At 37.4% G+C, this 20114-nt stretch overlaps 1 protein-coding gene across 6 annotated transcripts in view; it reads left to right on the top strand.

The window, feature by feature from the left end:
- ALG13 (ALG13 UDP-N-acetylglucosaminyltransferase subunit) overlaps positions 1-20114 on the top strand; it is an 83960-nt gene that overhangs the window by 20251 nt on the left and 43595 nt on the right. The window contains exons 1-7 of one of the 6 annotated variants that reach the window (XM_044937506.1): positions 4639-5261; positions 5823-5906; positions 7981-8031; positions 8778-8824; positions 11101-11173; positions 15842-15923; positions 16127-16289. In XM_044937506.1, coding sequence (XP_044793441.1) covers positions 5121-5261; positions 5823-5906; positions 7981-8031; positions 8778-8824; positions 11101-11173; positions 15842-15923; positions 16127-16289 — 641 coding nt within the window. In that variant the 5' untranslated portion in view covers positions 4639-5120. Of the gene's footprint in view, positions 1-4638; positions 5262-5822; positions 5907-6879; positions 6986-7980; positions 8032-8777; positions 8825-11100; positions 11174-15841; positions 15924-16126; positions 16290-20114 lie in introns of those variants that run through there. The other 5 variants (XM_044937507.1, XM_025277373.2, XM_044937509.1 and 2 more) reach the window with 5 other exon arrangements.

Here is a 20114-nt window from a genome sequence, read left to right as displayed (position 1 = left end):
AAATATAGACAGTCATATCCTGCAGTGGTAGAATTTTCCTTACATCATCATCATCATTTCTTCCCCTGCACTTTCTTCATCTCATTTTGGGACTCCTGTTGGTTGGATATTGGCTTTCCTAAATTGATCCTCTAATTTCCTTGTTTTTATCTCTACAACCTTGTCTGTTTTGTGAGCTCCTCAACTATAAATTCTGTTCCTTTTACTGCTTTTGTTTTATTCATTTTTACATTTAAATATAGCAGAATTAGCATTTTCATGTATAGTTCTATACATTTTAAAAAATGTATAATGTAAGATACAGAACTCTTCCACTCCATCTTTAAATCCCCTCCTGTCATCCCTTTACAGTCAACCCTTTGCTGCAATCCTAACAACTGGCAGCAACTGATCTGTTTTCCCTTTCTATAGTTTTGTCTTTTCCAGTATATCATATAAATGCAGTCATACAGTATGTAACCCTTTGAAGCTCTCTTCATTGGCTTAGCACAGTGCATTTGGAATTCACCCATATTCTTGTATGTATCCATAATTATTCTTTATTGTTGAGGAATATTCTGTTTTATGGATATACCACAGTTTTTCCATTCACCATTTGAAGGATGTTTGGATTGTTTCCAGCTTGGGAGGAATCATGATTATTAATAAAGCTGCTATAAATATTCATGTGCAGGTTTTTGTGTGAACTTAAGTTTTCATTTCTCTTGGATATTTACCCAGAAGTGGGGTTGTTAGGTCATATGACAACTCTGTTTTATTTTATAAGAATCTGCTAAACTATTTTTCCAGAGTGGATGTACTATTTTATATTCCTACCAGCAACATATGAGAGTTCCAGTTGTTCTTCATCTTTGTCAATACTTGGTATTGTCATTTAAAAAAATATTTTGGTCATTCTATGATGTATGTAGTAGTATCTCATTAAAGATAAACACATGGCCAATAAGTACATGAAGAGATGATCAACATTATTAGCCATCAGGGGAATGCAAAAAAAAGCAAAACACAAAGAAGACACCATTTCATACCTACATGGGATGGCTATAATCCAAGAGATGGACAGTAATGTGATTTGGGAACTCTCATATGCTGCTGATGAGAATGACAGTAGTGCAGCTGAAGCAATTCCATTCCTAGGTAGTACCCAAGAGAATAGAAGTGTCCAGACAAAAACTTGCACATGAATGTTTATAACAGCATCAGTCATTTGATTGTCAAAAAGTGGAAACTACCCACATAGCTGTCAACTGATGAATGGATAACTAAAATCTACCTTAACTATACAAAGGATTGAAATACTGATACATAGGTGCTTCTTGAAAACATCATACTAAGTGAAAGAAGTCAGTTCCACAGGATAGTATATTATATACCATTTGTTCGAGGTGTCCAGTATAGGCAAATACGTAGAGACAGAAAGTAAATTAGTGGTTCCCTGGAGTTGGTGGGGATAGGAGGATTGGAGGCTGATGGTTGTGAGATGTGGGGTTTCATTTTGGGGGTAATAAAAATGTTCTAAAATTGATTGTGGTAATGGATGGATAACTGTAAATATACCAAAAAATCATTGAAATGTACTTTGTGAGTGAGTGGTATAGTATGTGAACTATATTATAAAGCTATTTTAAAATCACCAGAGTTTTAAATATACAATTCAGTAATTTTTAGTGAATACTCAGAGTTGTGCAGACATCAACACAAAACAGTTTTATAACATTTTTATCCATCAAAAAGATCCTTTGTGCCTGTTTGCATTTAATACTTATTCCCATCCTAACTGTAGGCAACCACTAACCTGCTTTCTTTCTCTTTAGACTTGTATTTTTGGTATATTTCATATGGATGGAATCATACCTTTTGGAATCATGCCCCTTTTGCATCTGGCTTCTTTTACTTAGGATCCAGTTTCTCCACAACCATGCTACCACTTGTTATTGTCTGTATTATTTATCATAGCCACCCTAATAGGTGTGTAGTGATGTCTTATTGTGGTTTTAATTCGCATTTTCCTAATGACTAATGATGTTAAACATTATCTTATGTGCTATAATTAGCCATTCCTGTATCTTTGGTGATATATGTAGTCAAATCTTTGCCAATTTTTAAATTGTTTAGTTGTTTTCTTATTGTTGACTTTTGAGTTCTTTTATATATTTTTGGTACAAAGCTTTTTTGTCAGATGATATACAGATATATTCTTCCAGTCTGTGGCTTGTGTTTTCACTTTTTTAACAGTGTCATTTGCAGAGCAAAAGTTCTTAATTTTGGTAAAGTCCAATTAATCAGTTTTTCTTTTATTATATTATACCTAAGTTCTCTTTTACTAACTCAAGGTCTTGACAATTTTCTCCTTGCTTCTAAAAGTTTTGAAGTTTTATTCTATATTTCTATCTTTGATCCATTTTGAGTTAATTATATCATATAAGATCAGAGAAGGCAATGGCACCCCACTCCAGTATTCTTGCCTGGAAAATCCCATGGACGGAGGAGCCTGGTGGGCTAGAGTCCAAGGGGTCGCGAAGAGTCGGACACGACTGAGCGACTTCACTTTCACTTTTCACTTTCATGCATTGGAGAAGGAAATGGCAACCCACTCCAGTGTTCTTGCCTGGAGAATCCCAGGGATGGCAGGGCCTGGTGGGCTGCCATCATGGGGTCGCAGAGTTGGACACGACTGAAGCGACTTAGCAGCATATCATAGAAGATATGAGGTATAGGTTGAGGATCATTTTTTTTCTTATGCATATGGCTGTCAAGTGTTTCTTCCAACACTTTGATAAAAACGTGAATTTTTTCTGTATTGAACTGCTCTTGCAACTTCGTCAAAAATCATATTTGTATGGGTCTCTTTCTGTGTGTTTTCTCTGTGTGTTTACATTTACTTTCCTCTATCTTTGTCTTCCTGCCTCTAATATTTCTTCTGTTCTTGCTCTTTCTCCTCTTTTCTGATTCTCTCTCCTATTTTCCCTTTTTCTGTCCCCTTTCTCAAAATGAAATGTATGGGTTAATATCTTTAGTTTAAAGGACAGTAAATATGAAGAATGTCTATTTTCTCTACAAGTAAGAAATGCCAAAAATGAAATAACTTTTTCACTGTAACTCAATTTTTCTCAGTGAATTTGGGGTCTTAAAGAAAGATGGTGATCCCTCTTCCAAAACGATGTTTCAGGACTTTACACCAGTGTTTTGATTTCTTTAAAAAATAAGTCAAGGTAATTTCAAATTGGCATGCTAAAGAAGGTAAAGGTTTTATTTTTTTCTTCCATGCTTTTATTTCTCTCCTAAACTGTAAAATTGATTATTGGGAAGATTTGGGAGAATGGCATTGAAACATGTAAAATATAATGTATGAAACGAGTTGCCAGTCCAGGTTTGATGCACGATACTGGATGCTTGGGGCTGGTGCACTGGGAGGACCCAGAGGGATGGTATGGGGAGGGAGGAGGGAGGAGGGTTCAGGATGGGGAACACATGTATACCTGTGGCGGATTCATTTTGATATTTGACAAAACTAATACAATTATGTAAAGTTTAAAAATAAAATAAAATTTAAAAAATAAATAAATAAAAACAGAAAGCAGTAAAAAAAAAAAAATTGATTATTGATGCTTTTCCTTTAGGGGGCAGTGGTCATTACTACTGGAGCCACAGATAACAGAAAAACAGTTTTGAAAGCAGCTTAATTTTACAGCTTCTCCAAAACCAGCTTTAGATCTATTTATTTTTTAAAAACACTTAGAAAAAGTAAGGACGAAATTAGATTTTGGCATTTAATTAATACTTGACAGTGGAATCAGGTAATGTGAGTGACCAGTCGTTTTTGAGGCTTACAAAGAACAGTCATATTTACTTTGGTTTTCTCAGAATTCAGAGCAGTTTTTTTCCCAGAAAAGTGCCCTAAACATTGAATCACGCCTCTAGTGCTGTGCCACAGCATTTTAAATGTAGTCCATTAGAAAGTTTGTGGGTAAGATATTTTTCATTACACTTCATTTTACATTTTAATTGTTTGCATTTTCAGAGAAACGCCCTTTTTTGCAATTTCTCTTTCTGTTAATGTTAATACGATAGTTTGGAGACATTAGTCAAGAACTGTGCCAGTGTTTCCTAGCATAACTAATGGATTTAATTTCTGTCATCCTGAAAGTGACAGTCGCTCGGTCATGTCTGGCTCTTTGCGACTCCATGGACTCCATGGAATTCTCCAGGACAGAATACTGTAGTTGGTAGCCTTTCCCTTTTCCAGGGGATCTTCCCAACCCAGGTCTCCTGTATTGCAGGTGGATTCTTTACCAGCTGAGCCACCAGGGAAGCCCATTCTATGATCCTAGCAGAGGGTTATTATCTAGGAGAATTAAATGAGATTACTTAAATCTCATACCTGAAATAGCCAGATAACTGCTTTGGCACTTTACTTGAGTTGTGACCTCTACCACTTTAGATTAAGGGAGTCCGCCACCCCACCCCCACTTTCTTTGTTTTTTAAGATAGTACAAAAGCTTAGTTAATTGTGTTCAGATTTTTTTTTCCCCCTCTCATCTCCATGAAACTATGAAGGGAGCAGGAAACTTGGGCAGAGACTGAAAATTCGGCAGAGGTCTTAAAGCAGTGTTATGTGGGCTGAGGTGCATCATACACACCTGAGCCTTATTGCAGTTCCTTTGCCACCTCGTGCAGCAGTTGCCTTGAATTAAACTGCAAACTCAGGTTCTTTTTGGTCAGAAAGCTCAGCTGCTTGTGAATACTTCTCTCAACCTTGGGCTGGTTGGGTTAATCCCACCGTTCCCCAACTGGGTAGCTCTGCAAGTTCCTTCTCCCTCTCATGTCTCCTTCTCAAATCAAGTTCTTTGTTTGTAGGAGCATCGGCTCTTCCTCTTCTTTTCACAGGGTCCTGACTTAGCCTGGGCAAGCCAGCCCGTTGCTTCTGCTCCTGAGAAGTGCCAAGATTCTGCAGCGCTGACTCCAACTGCCTTCTCATGCCTAGACTTTGGGCTGCTTTCCGGATACCTGCATAAGCAAGCCCTTGTCACTGCTACCTATTCCTCCCTGTGCTCTGCTTTTTCCTTCTTGCCACACGTGTGTTCCCTTCTCCCCCTGCCCACCTCTATCCCTTGTACACAATGCATAAAGGATGGAAAAAGTACTGCGGCCAGAAGCCTCTGAATGAGGCATCAATGGATGAATATTTAGGCAGCTTAGGGCTGTTTCGAAAGCTGACTGCCAAGGATGCCTCTTGCCTCTTTCGTGCTATTTCGGAGCAGGTAAAAGGAAAACAAATATACCTTTCCCATGCTAAGTTTTCGGAGTTTGAGACTTGGCACAGTACTGTAGCTGAAAGAACTGTAACCCACCAAAACAAAATTCCCTTCTCTTTTTCGTATTTAAAACATTACGTTCTCTCTGGTACTTAACTAGCTTGGTGTGTGCCTTTGCCGATTAGTTCAAATATATTGCTGTGCCTTTGTTGTCTTTTCTAAATGACACTTTGGAATGTAAGAGATAACATAATGGGGTTAAAAAATCTTTGAAATGTATCTTGATCCTTTATAAGCAACTCTGTCTTCCTCTAAACTTTATACCTAAGGAAAAATTTATAGATGGTGCCCATAAGTAGTAGAAGGGGGGAGCATGACAGAATCACCTCCTCAGTATCATTAAAGATGACAAAAACAGATTTTAGTAAGATCAGGACTTAATTTCTGAATTTCCTACATATGTTCTGAATGGAGGGGGAGGCTTGAGTATCTAGTTCATAGTCTTAAGTTAGAAGCTTCTATTTCAAATGACTGCTGACAGTGAGCTGGTCTTTCTCTTCTTTTTAGTTGTTTTGCAGCCAGGTCCATCACTTGGAAATCAGGAAGGCTTGTGTCTCATATATGAGAGAAAATCAACAAACTTTTGAATCTGTAAGTAGAATATATAACCAAGGAAGAGTTGTTTGTAGAATATGCAGCAGATAGGAAATGGATTTTGAGCACCTATGTATGAATATTGTATCCTGCAGTCTCCTCTCAGTAGCAAATATTTAATTTTTCAGTTAGCTTCTTTTCCCCTGGGTAGCATACTTCTGGATCTCCTCCCAGAACTAGATTGTTTTGTACTCTAAAAATTATGAAAGCTAATCTTTATCCTTCCTACCATTTATGCCCCTCATACCTCAACAGTTACATTTTGACCATGTTATCCATTTCACGGTTTTCTTAAACAAGTAATCATAGTTCACAAAAGGTTTGGCTATGTTAATATTTTTAAACGTGCATTTTAAAATTTGTACAGATGAGAACTTCTTTCTTAATTCTGTGCTCAATGATCATCAGTCAACTTGATGAATCATGTAAAACTTAACTATAAGGAAACAAATTGGTCCCAAACATGTCTTTTCATGTGACAAACTGGTAATTGGAGCTCTTCCGCTAATTGACTTTAAAACAACTTCTAGAACACAGCTTTGTATATGTTGAAGTGTAAGTTGGGGTATAAGTTGAAGTCTTGTTAACATGTTAACAAAATGAGGTTTTATCAAGGTCTGATTTGAAGTGTGCCTTTTCCTGTGGCTGTTACTTTTGCTGTTCTTTTTTTTTTTTTTTTTTTAAATACACTTCTAGCCATTCCAGTGCTATTTGTTCTCCTGACTATACTGTGGATATTTGCCTGCTGTTCGAGGTTTACTCTTAATTTTCTCAATAGGTTTCAGTGAGTTGTAAAACTATATGAAGCCTTCTTGATTTTGAAGCATTTTACCTCGAAGTTAATTAGTCTTCACCACACCTGGGGAAAGGGTTATTTGTGAAATTACTTCAAATGCAAGACCATGGTGTAAAGCAGTGCATCTCAAATATTTTTGTGCATACCAATCACCTGGGGATCTTGTTAAAAAACAAATTCTGATTCAGTAGATCTGACCTGGGGCCCAAGATTTCTACAGTTACCAAATTCCTGAGTGATGCTTCTGTTGTTCATGGACCACGTTTTGAGTAACAAAGATGTGGGTAAAATTTTAAAACCATTTGGATGAATCTCAGCTTAATTAGGCGGAGTGAAAGAAGCCAGACCTTCCAAAAAGTACATGTTGTATGATTTTCTTTATATAAAACTGTAGTATATAAAAAACTGTAGTAAATACAAACTACAAACCAGTCTATAGAAAAACAGCAGATAGATCATTGGTTGCTTTGGGATCAGTGAAGTTATAGAGGCACACAAGGCAACTTATGGGGGTGATGGACATACTATCACAATTGTCATGGTTTCATGGGTGCATATGTATGTTGGAACTTAATTGTGTCATTTAAATATGTATGGTTTATTGTATGTCAGTTATACCTCAAAACTGTTTAAAAAGGTGGTTGAGAAAAATTGAAGTGATTTTTTTAAGTCTAGTGATACACATGAATGGAACTAGATGTATATTATCTCATATTCCCTGAGATTAATTTTTATTGAGGTATATTTTATGTCCGATAAAATTCACCATTTTATGTTTTAGCGTTTTAAGTTTTGGCAATAATATACAGTCATACAGCTGCCACTGCAGTCAAGATATAAAAATATTTCCATCATCTAAAAGTTCCCTTTTGCTCTTTTTGAAACTAATAAAATTCCCTTTAAAGTTCCTCAGTTCAACTTTGTAAATGAATGTCTGTTGTCAAATTTTAAATACTTATTATGCTTGCTTGATTTATGCAAATTGTTGCTTAAGTTGGCATTTCAAAAGAAACTCAAAGGCATACCATTTGATGAAATGCACTGATACGTGGATAAGCCAGGATATTTTCTAAGATACTTTTAATAATAGTCCAGCTTTTGTCCATTCAACTTTTGTGTATGTGCAAATCTTCTTGAGGTGCTGTGCAAAGTAGTCATTTAATATTCTAATTGTTCAGCTGAACAAAAACTCACTGGAGGATTATGTTGCAGAATATACTCAGATTTCAGTAATGCTATGTATTTGGTTAAGTCATGTTTGTTTTATTTTTGAAGTATGTGGAGGGATCTTTTGAGAAATACCTGGAACGGTTGGGAGATCCCAAGGTAAGATCAAATATGGGCTTTAATCTTTTCAGAGTATTTGGAATAGTAGCCTAAATATCATTCAGCTGTGTCACTTGAGCTAGAGCCAATCTATTTTCTTAAGTAGCCAGCTGTGTTGAGTCAGATACTTCTTGCAAAACTTGAGAGGCTGGCGATTGACCTGTTGTTTTGTGTTGAATATTGAAAATTGTGTGCTAACAATTTTATCATCCATAGACTAGCGAAATTATACACTGCTCGGAAACAGGACTGACCTAAACCTTTTCACTTTAATGTGGGAGGGGGGTGGTAATGAATATTACTAGGAGGTCATTGTTTTTATTAAATAATTTCTCTGATTTGTAGTTATCTTTCTTTTATATGTGACTAAGATTCATAAACATATTTAATTAAAAAATAATTTTATGTGATTAAATTGCATAGTTCTAGACTTAACACATTTACTAAATACCTTGTTAGCTTCTATTCTTACACTAATTGCATTTTTATTGTGCCTTTTAAATCTCCCATATTACTGTCCTTATAGCAAACTAAGATCTTTAAGTCGACTTTTTTTTTTCAGAATAAGTTTATGTTAATAAGTAACTATCACAGTATCCCAAGCTCAAAGAAAGTTATAGTGTGTTGTACAGATTTTTCATCTAAAACAGTGTTAAGCACCTAAAAAAAAATTGTTGAACTTGCAAAAACTTCTACCTCCTAGGTACAGAATGTTTTTAAAAACTTTATGTACTCTTTATGTTTAGGAAAGTGCTGGCCAGCTGGAAATAAGAGCTCTTTCTCTAATTTATAAGTAAGTTGAATCTGTTTGAGAGAGAGAGAGAGAGAGAGAGAGAGTGTGTGTGTGTGTGTAAGATTTCTAATAGAGTCCCTCAATGATTGAGAATATTTGAGGTTTGATATATTGAAACGTAAAATGAAGCAGTCTAAGCAAAGTCAATGACATAATTTGTGTCCATTTGAATGGGATAATAAAGGGTTTTAAGAATTGCCAGTATTATTCCTTTAGAAAATCAAAATACTCTAGAATTTTAGTATATTTAACTTTGTGCCTCTTGTGCATGCATGCTCTATGGGGCAATATCACTTCCAACAGGGTAGAAATTGTTTCCTGAGGACAAAAAGATACTAGATATTACATTGGTTTATGATCCTTCAAAGGATCACGGTTCATAAACATATGATTATAGTGTGTATGTGTGTGTGTGTGTATATATATATATATATACACACACACACACAAACTATATATATATTTGTTGTAATAAATTTTTATAAGGAAATTAAGAAAAGTATTTCTTTGTTCTTTAGAGAAGCAGTAATGGTGTAAAAATTTGAAGGCCACTGCTCTATTGCTTTGCGGAGAAGGCAATGGCAACCCACTCCAGTACTCTTGCCTGGAAAATCCCATGGATGGAGGGGCCTGGTAGGCTGCAGTCCATGGGGTCGCTAGGAGTTGGATACGACTGAGTGACTTCACTTTCACTTTTCACTTTCATGCATTGGAGAAGGAAATGGCAACCCACTCCAGTATTCTTGCCTGGAGAATCCCAGGGACGGGGAGCCTGGTGGGCTGCCGTCTATGGGGTTGCACAGAGTCGGACACGACTGAAGAGACTTAGCAGCAGCAGCAGCTCTATTGCTTTGAAAGTTCTGTTTAGGTCTTTAAAACTGCAAAGTAGCATTTCTGAAAGCATAGGCTTTTGAAAATAGCTATAAAATGTGGGTTGTAGGGAATCTTGTTCACTTAAGGAGTTGGATCTGTGGATGACTTCTTCATTCTTAGGATGTGAGATGGAACATACCTTGATAGAGTCAGAACTCTCTTGTATGGGAACTTGTTCAAAGGTAGTGTTTTGCAGTCTGCTTATCCTTCACTAAATCCAGCAAGAAGTAATACAGAAGAGGTATTGAGCAGGTAGCTAATCAGATGATGCTTTTAAATAGGGGACCAGTTTTTAAATTGGCCTTCTTTTTGTTTTTGTATGGCTCTAGCTAAGAATGCTTTTTAAAATTTTTTAAATGGTTTAAAAAAAATCAAAAGAAGAATAACATTTCATGGCATATGAAAATTATGTAAAAGTCAAATTGCATGGAGAAGGAAATGGCAACCCACTCCAGTATTCTTGCCTGGAGATTCCATGGACAGAGGAGCCTGGTGGGCTCCAGTCCATGGGGTCGCAAAGAGTCGGACATGACTGAGCGACCATCACTCACTCACCGACTCACTTTAAGCACAGAATTTCACAAATGTCCATGATCATCTCTATTTCTAAATAATAAACTACTGCCAAGAGCTAAAAAAAAAAAAAAAAAAAAAGTCAAATTGCAGTGTCCATAAATAAAGCATTATTGGAACATAATCATGTACATTTGTTTATACATTGTCTATGGCTGCTTTCAGGCTAGAAAGTCAAAGTTAAGTAAATCATATAGCCTGCAAAAGCCGTATGTTTGTTATCTGGTCATTTACCAAGAAAATTTTTCATTTACCAATAAAATTTTGCCAACCCCTGCTTTAAATAAATAGCCTCCAAAACTTACAGATATTCATACAGTGGGAAGTTTATCTTCTTTACTCCTCCTTTCCTCAAATTAAAATGCATAGGACTTTAGGGACAGTTAGCTGCTGCTGCTGCTAAGTCGCTTCAGTCGTGTCTGACTCTGTGCGACCCCATAGACGGCAGGCCACCAGGCTCCCCCGTCCCTGGGATTCTCCAGGCAAGAACACTGGAGTGGGTTGCCATTTCCTTCTCCAATGCATGAAAGTGAAAAGTGAAAGTGAAGTCGCTCAGTCATGTCCGACTCGTAGTGACCCCATGGACAGCCCCCTACCAGGCTCCTCCACCCATGGGATTTTCCAGGCAAGAGTACTGGAGTGGGGTGCCATTGCCTTCTCCGGGGACAGTTAGCTAGCTATGCTGAATTAAAATTTAACCTCTTAAGCATTTGAGTTATTTTATATGAACAAAGTAGGCAGTTTAAAAGCACAACTATTTGTTCCTATAACTATTTCTTGTGTATACTAAATTGTCTCTTCTCATCCATCTTTGTTTTCTACCCATGTAGTCGGGATTTCATTCTTTATCGCTATCCTGGCAAGCCTCCAACTTCTGTCACAGATAATGGCTATGAAGACAAGGTAAGAAGATAAGTGAGTGTTTACTAAAATAAAAAATTGAATGATACTACCAGTTTGCTATCAACAAATCATCCTTTTTTAAACCAATTAATGAAAAATAAGCACAGTCTAAAAGCCAAGCTTTTTTACAAGCAAGACTTTTCATCTCAAGTTAGCCTTAGTATTGTTAGCTATCTTTCTGAACAACCTGATCCTGTCACCCCTCTGTAGTAGGAAAAAACCCACCCAAAACCCTAATTGACTCTTCACTGATTAGAAGATAGGATCAAACTCTGAAGAAGGACATTAAGTGCCCTTGTTGTTGTTCAGTCGCTCAGTTGTGTCAGACTCTTTGTGACCCCATGGACTGCAGCACGCCAGGCTTCCCTGTCTTTCACCATCTCCTGGAGCTTGCTCAAACTCATATCCATTGAGTCAGTGATGCCATCCCAACTGTCTCCTCCTCTGTCTTCCCCTTCTCCTACCATCAATCTTTTCCAGCATCAGTCTTTTCCAGTGAGTCAGCTCTTTTCATCAGGTATTGGAGCTTCAGCTTTAGCATCAGTCCCTCCGCTGAATATTCAGGACGGATCTCCTTTAGGATGGACTGGTTGGATCTCCTTGCAGTCCAAGGGACTCTCAAGAGTCTTCTCCAACACCACAGTTCAAAAGCATCAATTCTTCAGTGCTCAGCTTTCTTTATGGTCCAGTTCTCACATCCATACATGACTACTGGAAAACCCATAGTTTTGACTACAGACATTTGTCAGTGAAGTAAGTCTCTGCTTTTTAATATGCTGTTTAGGTTTGTCATAGCTTTTCTTCCAAGGAGCAAGCATCTTTTAATTTCAAGGCTGCAGTCACCATCTTCAGTGATTTTGGAGCCCAAGAAAAAAGTCTGTCACTGGTTCCACTGTTTCCCCATCTATTTCCCATGAAGTGATGGGACAAGATGCCATGATCTTAGTTTTTTGAATGTTGAGTTTTAAGCCAGCTTTTTCACTTTCCTCTTTCACCTTCATCAAGAGGCTCTTTAGTTCCTCTTCACTTTTTGCCAGGGTCCCAAACCTTCTCTCCAGCTTCATTGTCCTTCAGCCTTAGTATATCATGAGGCCAGAGTGTCCAGCTTTCATGATTTCCTATGTATCTAAAATGTTAGTTTCTTTGAAACCTTACCAACTCCCCTGGAGTTATTTCCTCCCTTTTTGTTCCTTTAGCATCACCCAAGTAATTATAGTGTTTATCACCTTATATATGTTTTCATGTCTGTTTTTCTTATTAGTCTGAAAGTTTCTTAAGTATAGGGACATTGTGCTAAGCTACTGTCTAGTAAAGTGCCTGGAAAAATAGTAGGAGGTTGTTGTGTTGGTTGAGAACTCTCAGCAGGTAAACAAGTTGTTTTTCAGCATACAGCTTTTCTTCCAAAGAGTTTTTAAGAACACCCTTCTATCCACATGATTTGATTAGTGAATACAGATTACACAGTACTTGAGTTTTGTCTGTTTCATACCATAGAGCAAAATTCAGGCAGCATTTTGATAGTAAGAAAAGACTAGACAGTGGTAGAACTGTTAGAATATTACATTAATCTAGATAGAAGACCTGAACTAGGCAAGTGGCATTAAGAATAAAAAAGACTGAACAGGATGCAAGAGATAACTTCAATTGTAAGTATAAAGTGGAACATGTTAATTATTTTACCAACGTGTGCTAAGTCGCTTCAGTTGTGTCCGACTCTTTGTGACCCCATGGACTGTAGCCCGCCAGGGTCCTCTCTCTATGGGATTCTCTAGGCAAGAATACTGGAGTGGGTTGCCATTTCCTTCTCCAGGGGATCTTCCTGACCCGGGATTGAACTTGTGTTTTTTATGTCTCCTGCACTGGCAGGCGGATTCTTTACCACTAGTGCCACCTGGAAAGTCAAGTATTTCCCTTTTTTTTTTTTTTTCCATCAATAGTATTTAAAATAATATTTTATCAGTAGTACTGCCAATTTGTTCAGTAAACATTAAGCCCCTATAGTGTACCAGGCAATTGACTGGCTTTGGGGATACCAAAATTAATAAAGCAGAATCCTTGCCCTTTTCTTATGAAGACAGACATGTAAATGATACAGTGCAGTGATATATTTTATAATAGAAATATTTGCAAGGAGCATAGAAGAAAAAGCCCTTCACTGTGCTTGAGGGAGTACAGAAAGTTTCATGGTAGTTGTGATATTTAAGTGGAATATCCAAAAAATGAATCTAACAAGTATGAAGGGCAGTCTATTCAGAGGAAACACTATATGCAAAGGCATAGAAGCAAGAGTTAATTTGTTAGCTGATTGCTTCAATCTCTAATTTTTTCAAACAATTACATTTGAATCAGTTCTAATGAGGTGGATGAAACTGGAGCCTATTATACAGAGTGAAGTAAGCCAGAAAGAAAAACACCAATACAGTATACTAACGCATATATATGGAATTTAGAAAGATGGTAACAATAACCCTGTGTACGATACAGCAAAAGAGACACTGATGTATAGAACAGTCTTATGGACTCTGTGGGAGAGGGAGAGGGTGGGAACATTTGGGAGAATGGCATTGAAACATGTAAAATATCATGTATGAAACGAGTTGCCAGTCCAGGTTCGATGCACGATACTGGATGCTTGGGGCTGGTGCACTGGGACGACCCAGAGGGATGGTATGGGGAGGGAGAAGGGAGGAGGGTTCAGGATGGGGAACACATGTATACCTGTAGCGGATTCATTTTGATATTTGGCAAAACTAATACAATTTTGTAAAGTTTAAAAATAAAATAAAATAAAAAAAAATAAAGGCCAGGCTTACTAACCAAATTATTTCAGTAAAAATGCTCCCTGGATCCATATGATGAAATCTGTTTATATAAATCTGTCTAAGACCTTTTTGAATTTTTGTTCAAAAACCTCTAATCTTGTGTAAGGGATGTAATCCCAAGTGATCAAGTCTATTTCATTTTGAAGCCACCTCTGGCATCACCAACCTGAGGTAACAAAGAGAATTCTCTGTGATCTATAAGAGGATAGTGTCACCAAGTTTCCTTAGTAGAAAATTATCGTAAACACTCTTTTTTTCTACTTTCCTACACTACCCTGGCTAATTTCTCCCAGTAAACCAGTTTTCTGACCCCAGGTCTATTATTCTTCCCTAGTCTTTTTTTTTTTTTTGAAATCACAACTCTATCAATATAATCCATTTCAAAGTTCTGAGAGGGCATATCAAGCTAAAGTAAAACACAAAAAATTTAAGTTGCAAAGTTTCACCCACCCCAAGCAGTATTTGCATTTAAGAGGAGGTTTAGTAGTATTGCTCCTATATAGCATATTGGTACACTGCTATAAAATACAGTGTACCAATTTATTTTGAATAAATTGAAATTCTTCCCCTATAGTCTTAAGTTTGGGATTTAGGTGTATTTGTCCTGTTTTCTCCATTTTTAGAAGTTAAGCTATATCTTTTGACTTCTGTTAGGATTTCTGTTATATTCACTCAATTTGCAAAAGTTCCCATCTTTTGCAAATTTATAAATCAGGACTTGTGTGGTATATTATCAGGAATGTTATTGAGGCTGAGAGTGTTACCTTAGTAGTGGTTTTAATCTTGACATTTAAAAGTAACTGTCTTACCTCCCTTAGCACGATTATCTCTAGGTCCATTCATGCTGCTGCAAATGCTATTATTTCATTCTTTTTTTTTTTTTGTCTGAGTAATGTTCTGGGGTGTGTGTGTGTGTATAAACCACATCTTTTTGGAAATCAACCACATACAAAGATGGTAAGAAGGTTAAAAGACAAAGTAGTGAAATATCTATATCCATAATCAGTTAAGGGATACACAAAATAGATGTAAAATATGTCAAAACAGTAGTGAGGGGAGAAGGGTAAAAATGCAGTTGATAAGATGCATCTGGAATTAAGAGATCAGCAGTTTAAAATCATCACATATATGTAGAGAGATTGTCATATATAAATTTAATGTTAACTGCAAACCAGAAATCTATAATACATACACTCACATAATAGAGAAAACAATCCAAATGTTAAGATTAGAGGAAGTCATTGGCTCATAAGGGAAGAGAACAGAAGAACAAAAAATTACAAAAACAACTTCAAAACAGTTAAAAAAGAATAAAAGGATGGAAAATTGTGTCAAGTATTTGGAGTAACTTAAACTCTATAGTATACTGCTAGTATGAGTATAAATTGCATAACCACTTTGGAAAATATTTTTTTTATGGACATGGTTGGTTTACTGTATTGTGCTAGCTTCAGGTGTGTAGTGGGGTGATTCAGTTATATATATTATATATATATAATATATATTTATTTTTCAGATTCTTTTCACTTATTAAAAAATAAAAGTAAAAAAATAAAGGTCACTGTCCAGAAAATCTTTTAATGGCATACAGGTTTCATTTATCTTTATTTAGATTTTAAAGTTGCTTTTTTCCCAGCTCTATTGAGATTTAATTGACATATATGCTAAGTGAAGTGAGTCAAATAGAGAAAGACAAATACTGTATGATATCACATGTGGAATCTGAAAGTTACTTTTTTTAAAAAGCAAATATATTTAATTTTTGATTTCTGATTAGCAACTTCAAATATTTCAGGGTTGTAAGATGTCTAACATTAACTTTACTTGCTGTGTGTTTTTTTTTCAGATTCTACTCTGCTATTCAAGTAATGGTCATTATGATTCAGTGTACTCAAAGCAATTTCAGTCAAGTGCAGCTGTTTGTCAAGGTATGTTAAGGCTTTATGAATGTTTGGGTGTGCTTTCAGATGGTTTGTTGCCAATCTTCAAATTGGGGGGTCTACCATAAGTAGCTCTTCTAAAACTTTGTTGGTGCCTGTTGAATTTGTATACTGGATTATAGCTATTTTCACTTTGTTATGAAAAACTCTTATTTGACAACTGGAGTCTTGATTATTTGTTTTTCCTTTAGCTGTATTGTATGAAATTCTCTATAAAGATGTGTTTGTTGTGGATGAAGAAGAGTTGAAGACTGCAGTTGAGTTGTTTCGAAGTGGTTCCAAGAAGAACAGGAACAGTGCTGTGACTGGCAATGAGGATATCCATATTGATTACAAGAGTTCAACTCAAGATAGGTAACAAAGGGAAAAGGGATGTCAGCTATAGGATCATCTTGTTTCTGTGCATCATTTGAAATTGGAAGGGACCTGGCAGGCTTGTGATTTAGACTACTTCTATATAGTCATCTCTCAACATTTGCAGGGGATTGGTGCCAGGACCCCTGCAAACACCAAAACGCTCAATGCTCAAGTCCCTTAAATAAAGTGTAGTATGTGCAGTCGGCCCTCTCCATATCCATTGGCTCTGCATCCACAAGTTCAACCAGTTCCATCTGCAGTTGTTTGAGAATGTGGAACCTGCTGAAATGAAGGGGCCAACTTCATGTACACACACATGTATGTATATATGTATGCTCTTATGTACAGGGATATACATTTTTTAATGGGAGAAGAGACGTTTTACCAAAAGATATGTTGCATTGTGAAACACTCAGGCTTTGGGTGTTTGATCCAAGTCAGAATCATTCTTTATTCCTGTTCTCCTGTTAATCTGTCTTGTGTCAATTTTTAGTCCAGCCAAAAGAACTCAAGGGGGGGGGGGGGAGGGGGATTTTTCCCTCCTGACACATCTTGAGTCTGACCCCGGAATCAGTTTTTTAGTTGCTAAAAGAAACTTTAGAACTGTCTAATCCCATGATTCTCAAACTTATATACAAATTACTTAGGGCGGTTGTTTAGAAAGGCACCTTTTGGGGCCTCTTTTTAGAATTGAAGGTCAGAATAGGGCCAGGAATCTACTTTTTAAGCAAGTATACCCAAATATTCTATACAGGTAGGCCATGACCACACTTGATGGTGGGGAACAACTAGTTCTAAATCAGTACATCGATTTGTAGATGGTAACTGAGGTTCATAGTGGTTACTTGACACATATATCCAGCTACCAGAAAAGAATCTCTCAGGCTAAAGGGGAGTTTTAGGCACTTTTGAGTGTCTGCCTTTGGTACTCACTAGAAGTATACATTGTGTGACCTTTTAGGAAGCAGCTGTGTTGAACAGATTAAGTCAAAAACTTTGAGATCATAAAGTAGCTGTCATCTTATATTTCTTCCTGATTCTTCTGTCTGGAATTCAGATAGGTTTCATGCTTGTCAGATGTAACCTTTTTGTTATCTTGCAGTTCTATTTCTTGAATGTTTAATGCTTGGTTTTTTCTTTTTTTGGATAAAGAGGTTTTTTTTAAACAAACAAACTTACAGTCAGCACTCCCAATCCAGATGTGGAGCCTGTGGATATAAAAGGCTTGAGGGACTTGAGAATCTTGAACTTGGTACCTGCCTGCGGTCCTGGACCCAATCTCCCATGGATACCAAGAGATGACTGTATTAGGGGTGTGGGGGGTGGCAACCATTTATATCAGGGTAGAAGTTGCTTCATGCTTCACTGATTATTCATCCTAAGAACTTGAGGCTTAGTTTTAGGGAACAGACTGGTGGACACAGCGGGGGAAGGAGAGGGTAGACAAATCGAGAAAGTAGCATTGACATACATACGCTACCAATGCGTAAAATAGATAACTAGCAGGAAGCTGCTGTATAACACAGGGAGCCCAATCTGGTGCTCTGTGATGACGTAGAGGGGTGGAATGGCGGGAGGGAAGGAGGTTCAAGAGGGAGGGGATATATATACACACACACACACACACACACATACATACATATATATATATATATATATATATAATTATGACTGATTCACATTGGTGTATGGCAGAGACCACCACAACATTGTAAAGCGATTATCCTCCAATTTAAAAAAAACACCCGAGGCCTACAGAAACTTAAAGTAGTAGGAAGGCAAGGTGTATTAGTAATTTTCTGCTACATAACAATATTTCCACAAACTTAGGAGCTTAAAACAACATTCTTATCTCATAGTTTATGTGGGTTAGGAATCTGGGCACAGCTTAGCTGGGTCTTCTGCTTAGGATGTCACAAGAATGTAATGAGGGTTTTGATCAAGATTGAGTTATCATCTGGAGCTTTAACTGGGAAAAAATCCAGGTGGTTCTTGGTGTTATTCAATTCCATGCAGCTCTAGGACTAAGAACTTCAGCTTTTTGTTGACAACAAGAGATAACCCTCAGCTCATTGCGGCATGGGGTTGGTGAACATGGCTGATTCCTTATAGTCAGCAAAAGAGAGAGAGATCAGCAAGACAGGCACTACATTGTTATTCAGTGTAATGATATCAGTTCAGTTCAATTCAGTCCCTCAGTCGTGTCCAACTCTTTGCAACCCCATGGACTGCAGCATGCCAGGCCTTGCTGTCCATCACCAACTAGCGGAATTTACCCAAACTCATGTCCATGGAGTTGGTGATATCATCCAACCACCTCATCCTCTGTCGTCCCCTTCTCCTCCCACCTTCAATCTTTCCCAGCATCAGGGTCTTCAAAGGAGTCAGCTCTTTGCATCAGGTGGCCAAAGTATTGGAGTTTCAGCATCAGTCCTTCCAATGAATATTCAGGAATGATTTCCTTTATGATGGACTGGTTGGATCTCCTTGCAGTCCAAGGGACTCTCAAGAGTCTTCCACAACATCACAGTTCAAACGCATCAATTCTTCGGCACTCAGCTTTCTTTATAGTCCAGCTCTCCCATCCATACATGACTATTGCAAAACCCATAGCTTTGACTAGACGGACCTTTGTTGGCAAAGTAATCTCTCTGCTTTTTAATATGCTCTCTAGGTTGGTCATAACTTACCTTCCAAGGAGTAAGCATCTTTTAATTTCAAGGCTGCAGTCACCATCTGTAGTGATTTTGGAGCCCCCCAAAATAAAGTCAGCCACTGTTTCCCCATCTGTTTGCCAAGAAGTGATGGGACCAGATGGATTATTAGTTTTCTGAATGTTGCATTTTAAGCCAGCCTTTTTACTCTCCTCTTTCACTTTCATCAAGAGGCTCTTTAGTTCTTCTTCACTTTCTGCCATAAGGGTGGTGTCATCTGCATATCTGATGTTATTGATATTTCTCCTGGCAGTCTTGATTCCAGCTTGTGCTTCATCCAGCCCAGTGTTTCTCATGATGTACTCTGAGTATAAGTTAAATAAGCAGGGTGACAATATACAGCCTTGATGTACTCCTTTTCCTATTTGGAACCAGTCTGTTGTTCGATGTCCAGCTCTAACTGTTGCTTCCTGACCTGCATACAGATTTCTCAGGAGGCAGGTCAGGTGGTCTGGTATTCTCATCTCTTTAAGAATTTTCCACAGTTCGTTGTGGTCTACGCAGTCAAAGGCTTTGGTGTAATCAATAAAGAAGAAGTAGATGTTTTCCTGAAATTCTCTTGCATTTTCTATGATCCAACAGATGTTGGCAATTTGATCTCTGGTTCCTCTGCCTTTTCTAAATCCAAGTTGAACCTCTGAAAGTTCACAGTTTATGTACTGTTGAAGCCTGGCTTGGAGAATTTTGATCATTACTTTGCTAGCATGTGAGATGAATGCAATTGTGTGGTAGTTTGAACATTCTTTGGCATTGCCCTTCTTCAGGATTGAAATGAAAACTAACCTTTTCGTGTCCTGTGGCCACTGCTGAGTTTTCCAAATTTGCTGGTGTATTGAATGCAGCACTTGCACAGCATCATCTTTTAGGATTTGAAATAGCTCAACTGGAATTCAATTACCTCCAGTAGCTTTGTAGTGTTGTTTCCTAAGGCTCACTTGACTTCACATTCCAGGATGTCTGGCTCTAGGTGAGTGATCACACCATCGTGATTATCTTGGTCATGAAGATCTTTTTTGTATAGTTCTTCTGTGTATTCTTGCCACCTCTTCTTAATATCTTCTGCTTCTGTTAGGTCCATACCATTTCTGTCCTTTTTTGAGCCCATCTT

The sequence above is a fragment of the Bubalus bubalis genome, chromosome X (genome assembly GCF_019923935.1).
Source record: "Bubalus bubalis isolate 160015118507 breed Murrah chromosome X, NDDB_SH_1, whole genome shotgun sequence".
Taxonomy (NCBI): domain Eukaryota; kingdom Metazoa; phylum Chordata; class Mammalia; order Artiodactyla; family Bovidae; genus Bubalus; species Bubalus bubalis.
Note: the sequence above shows the minus strand (reverse complement) of the source record. Positions and strands in the feature narration are given on the sequence as shown.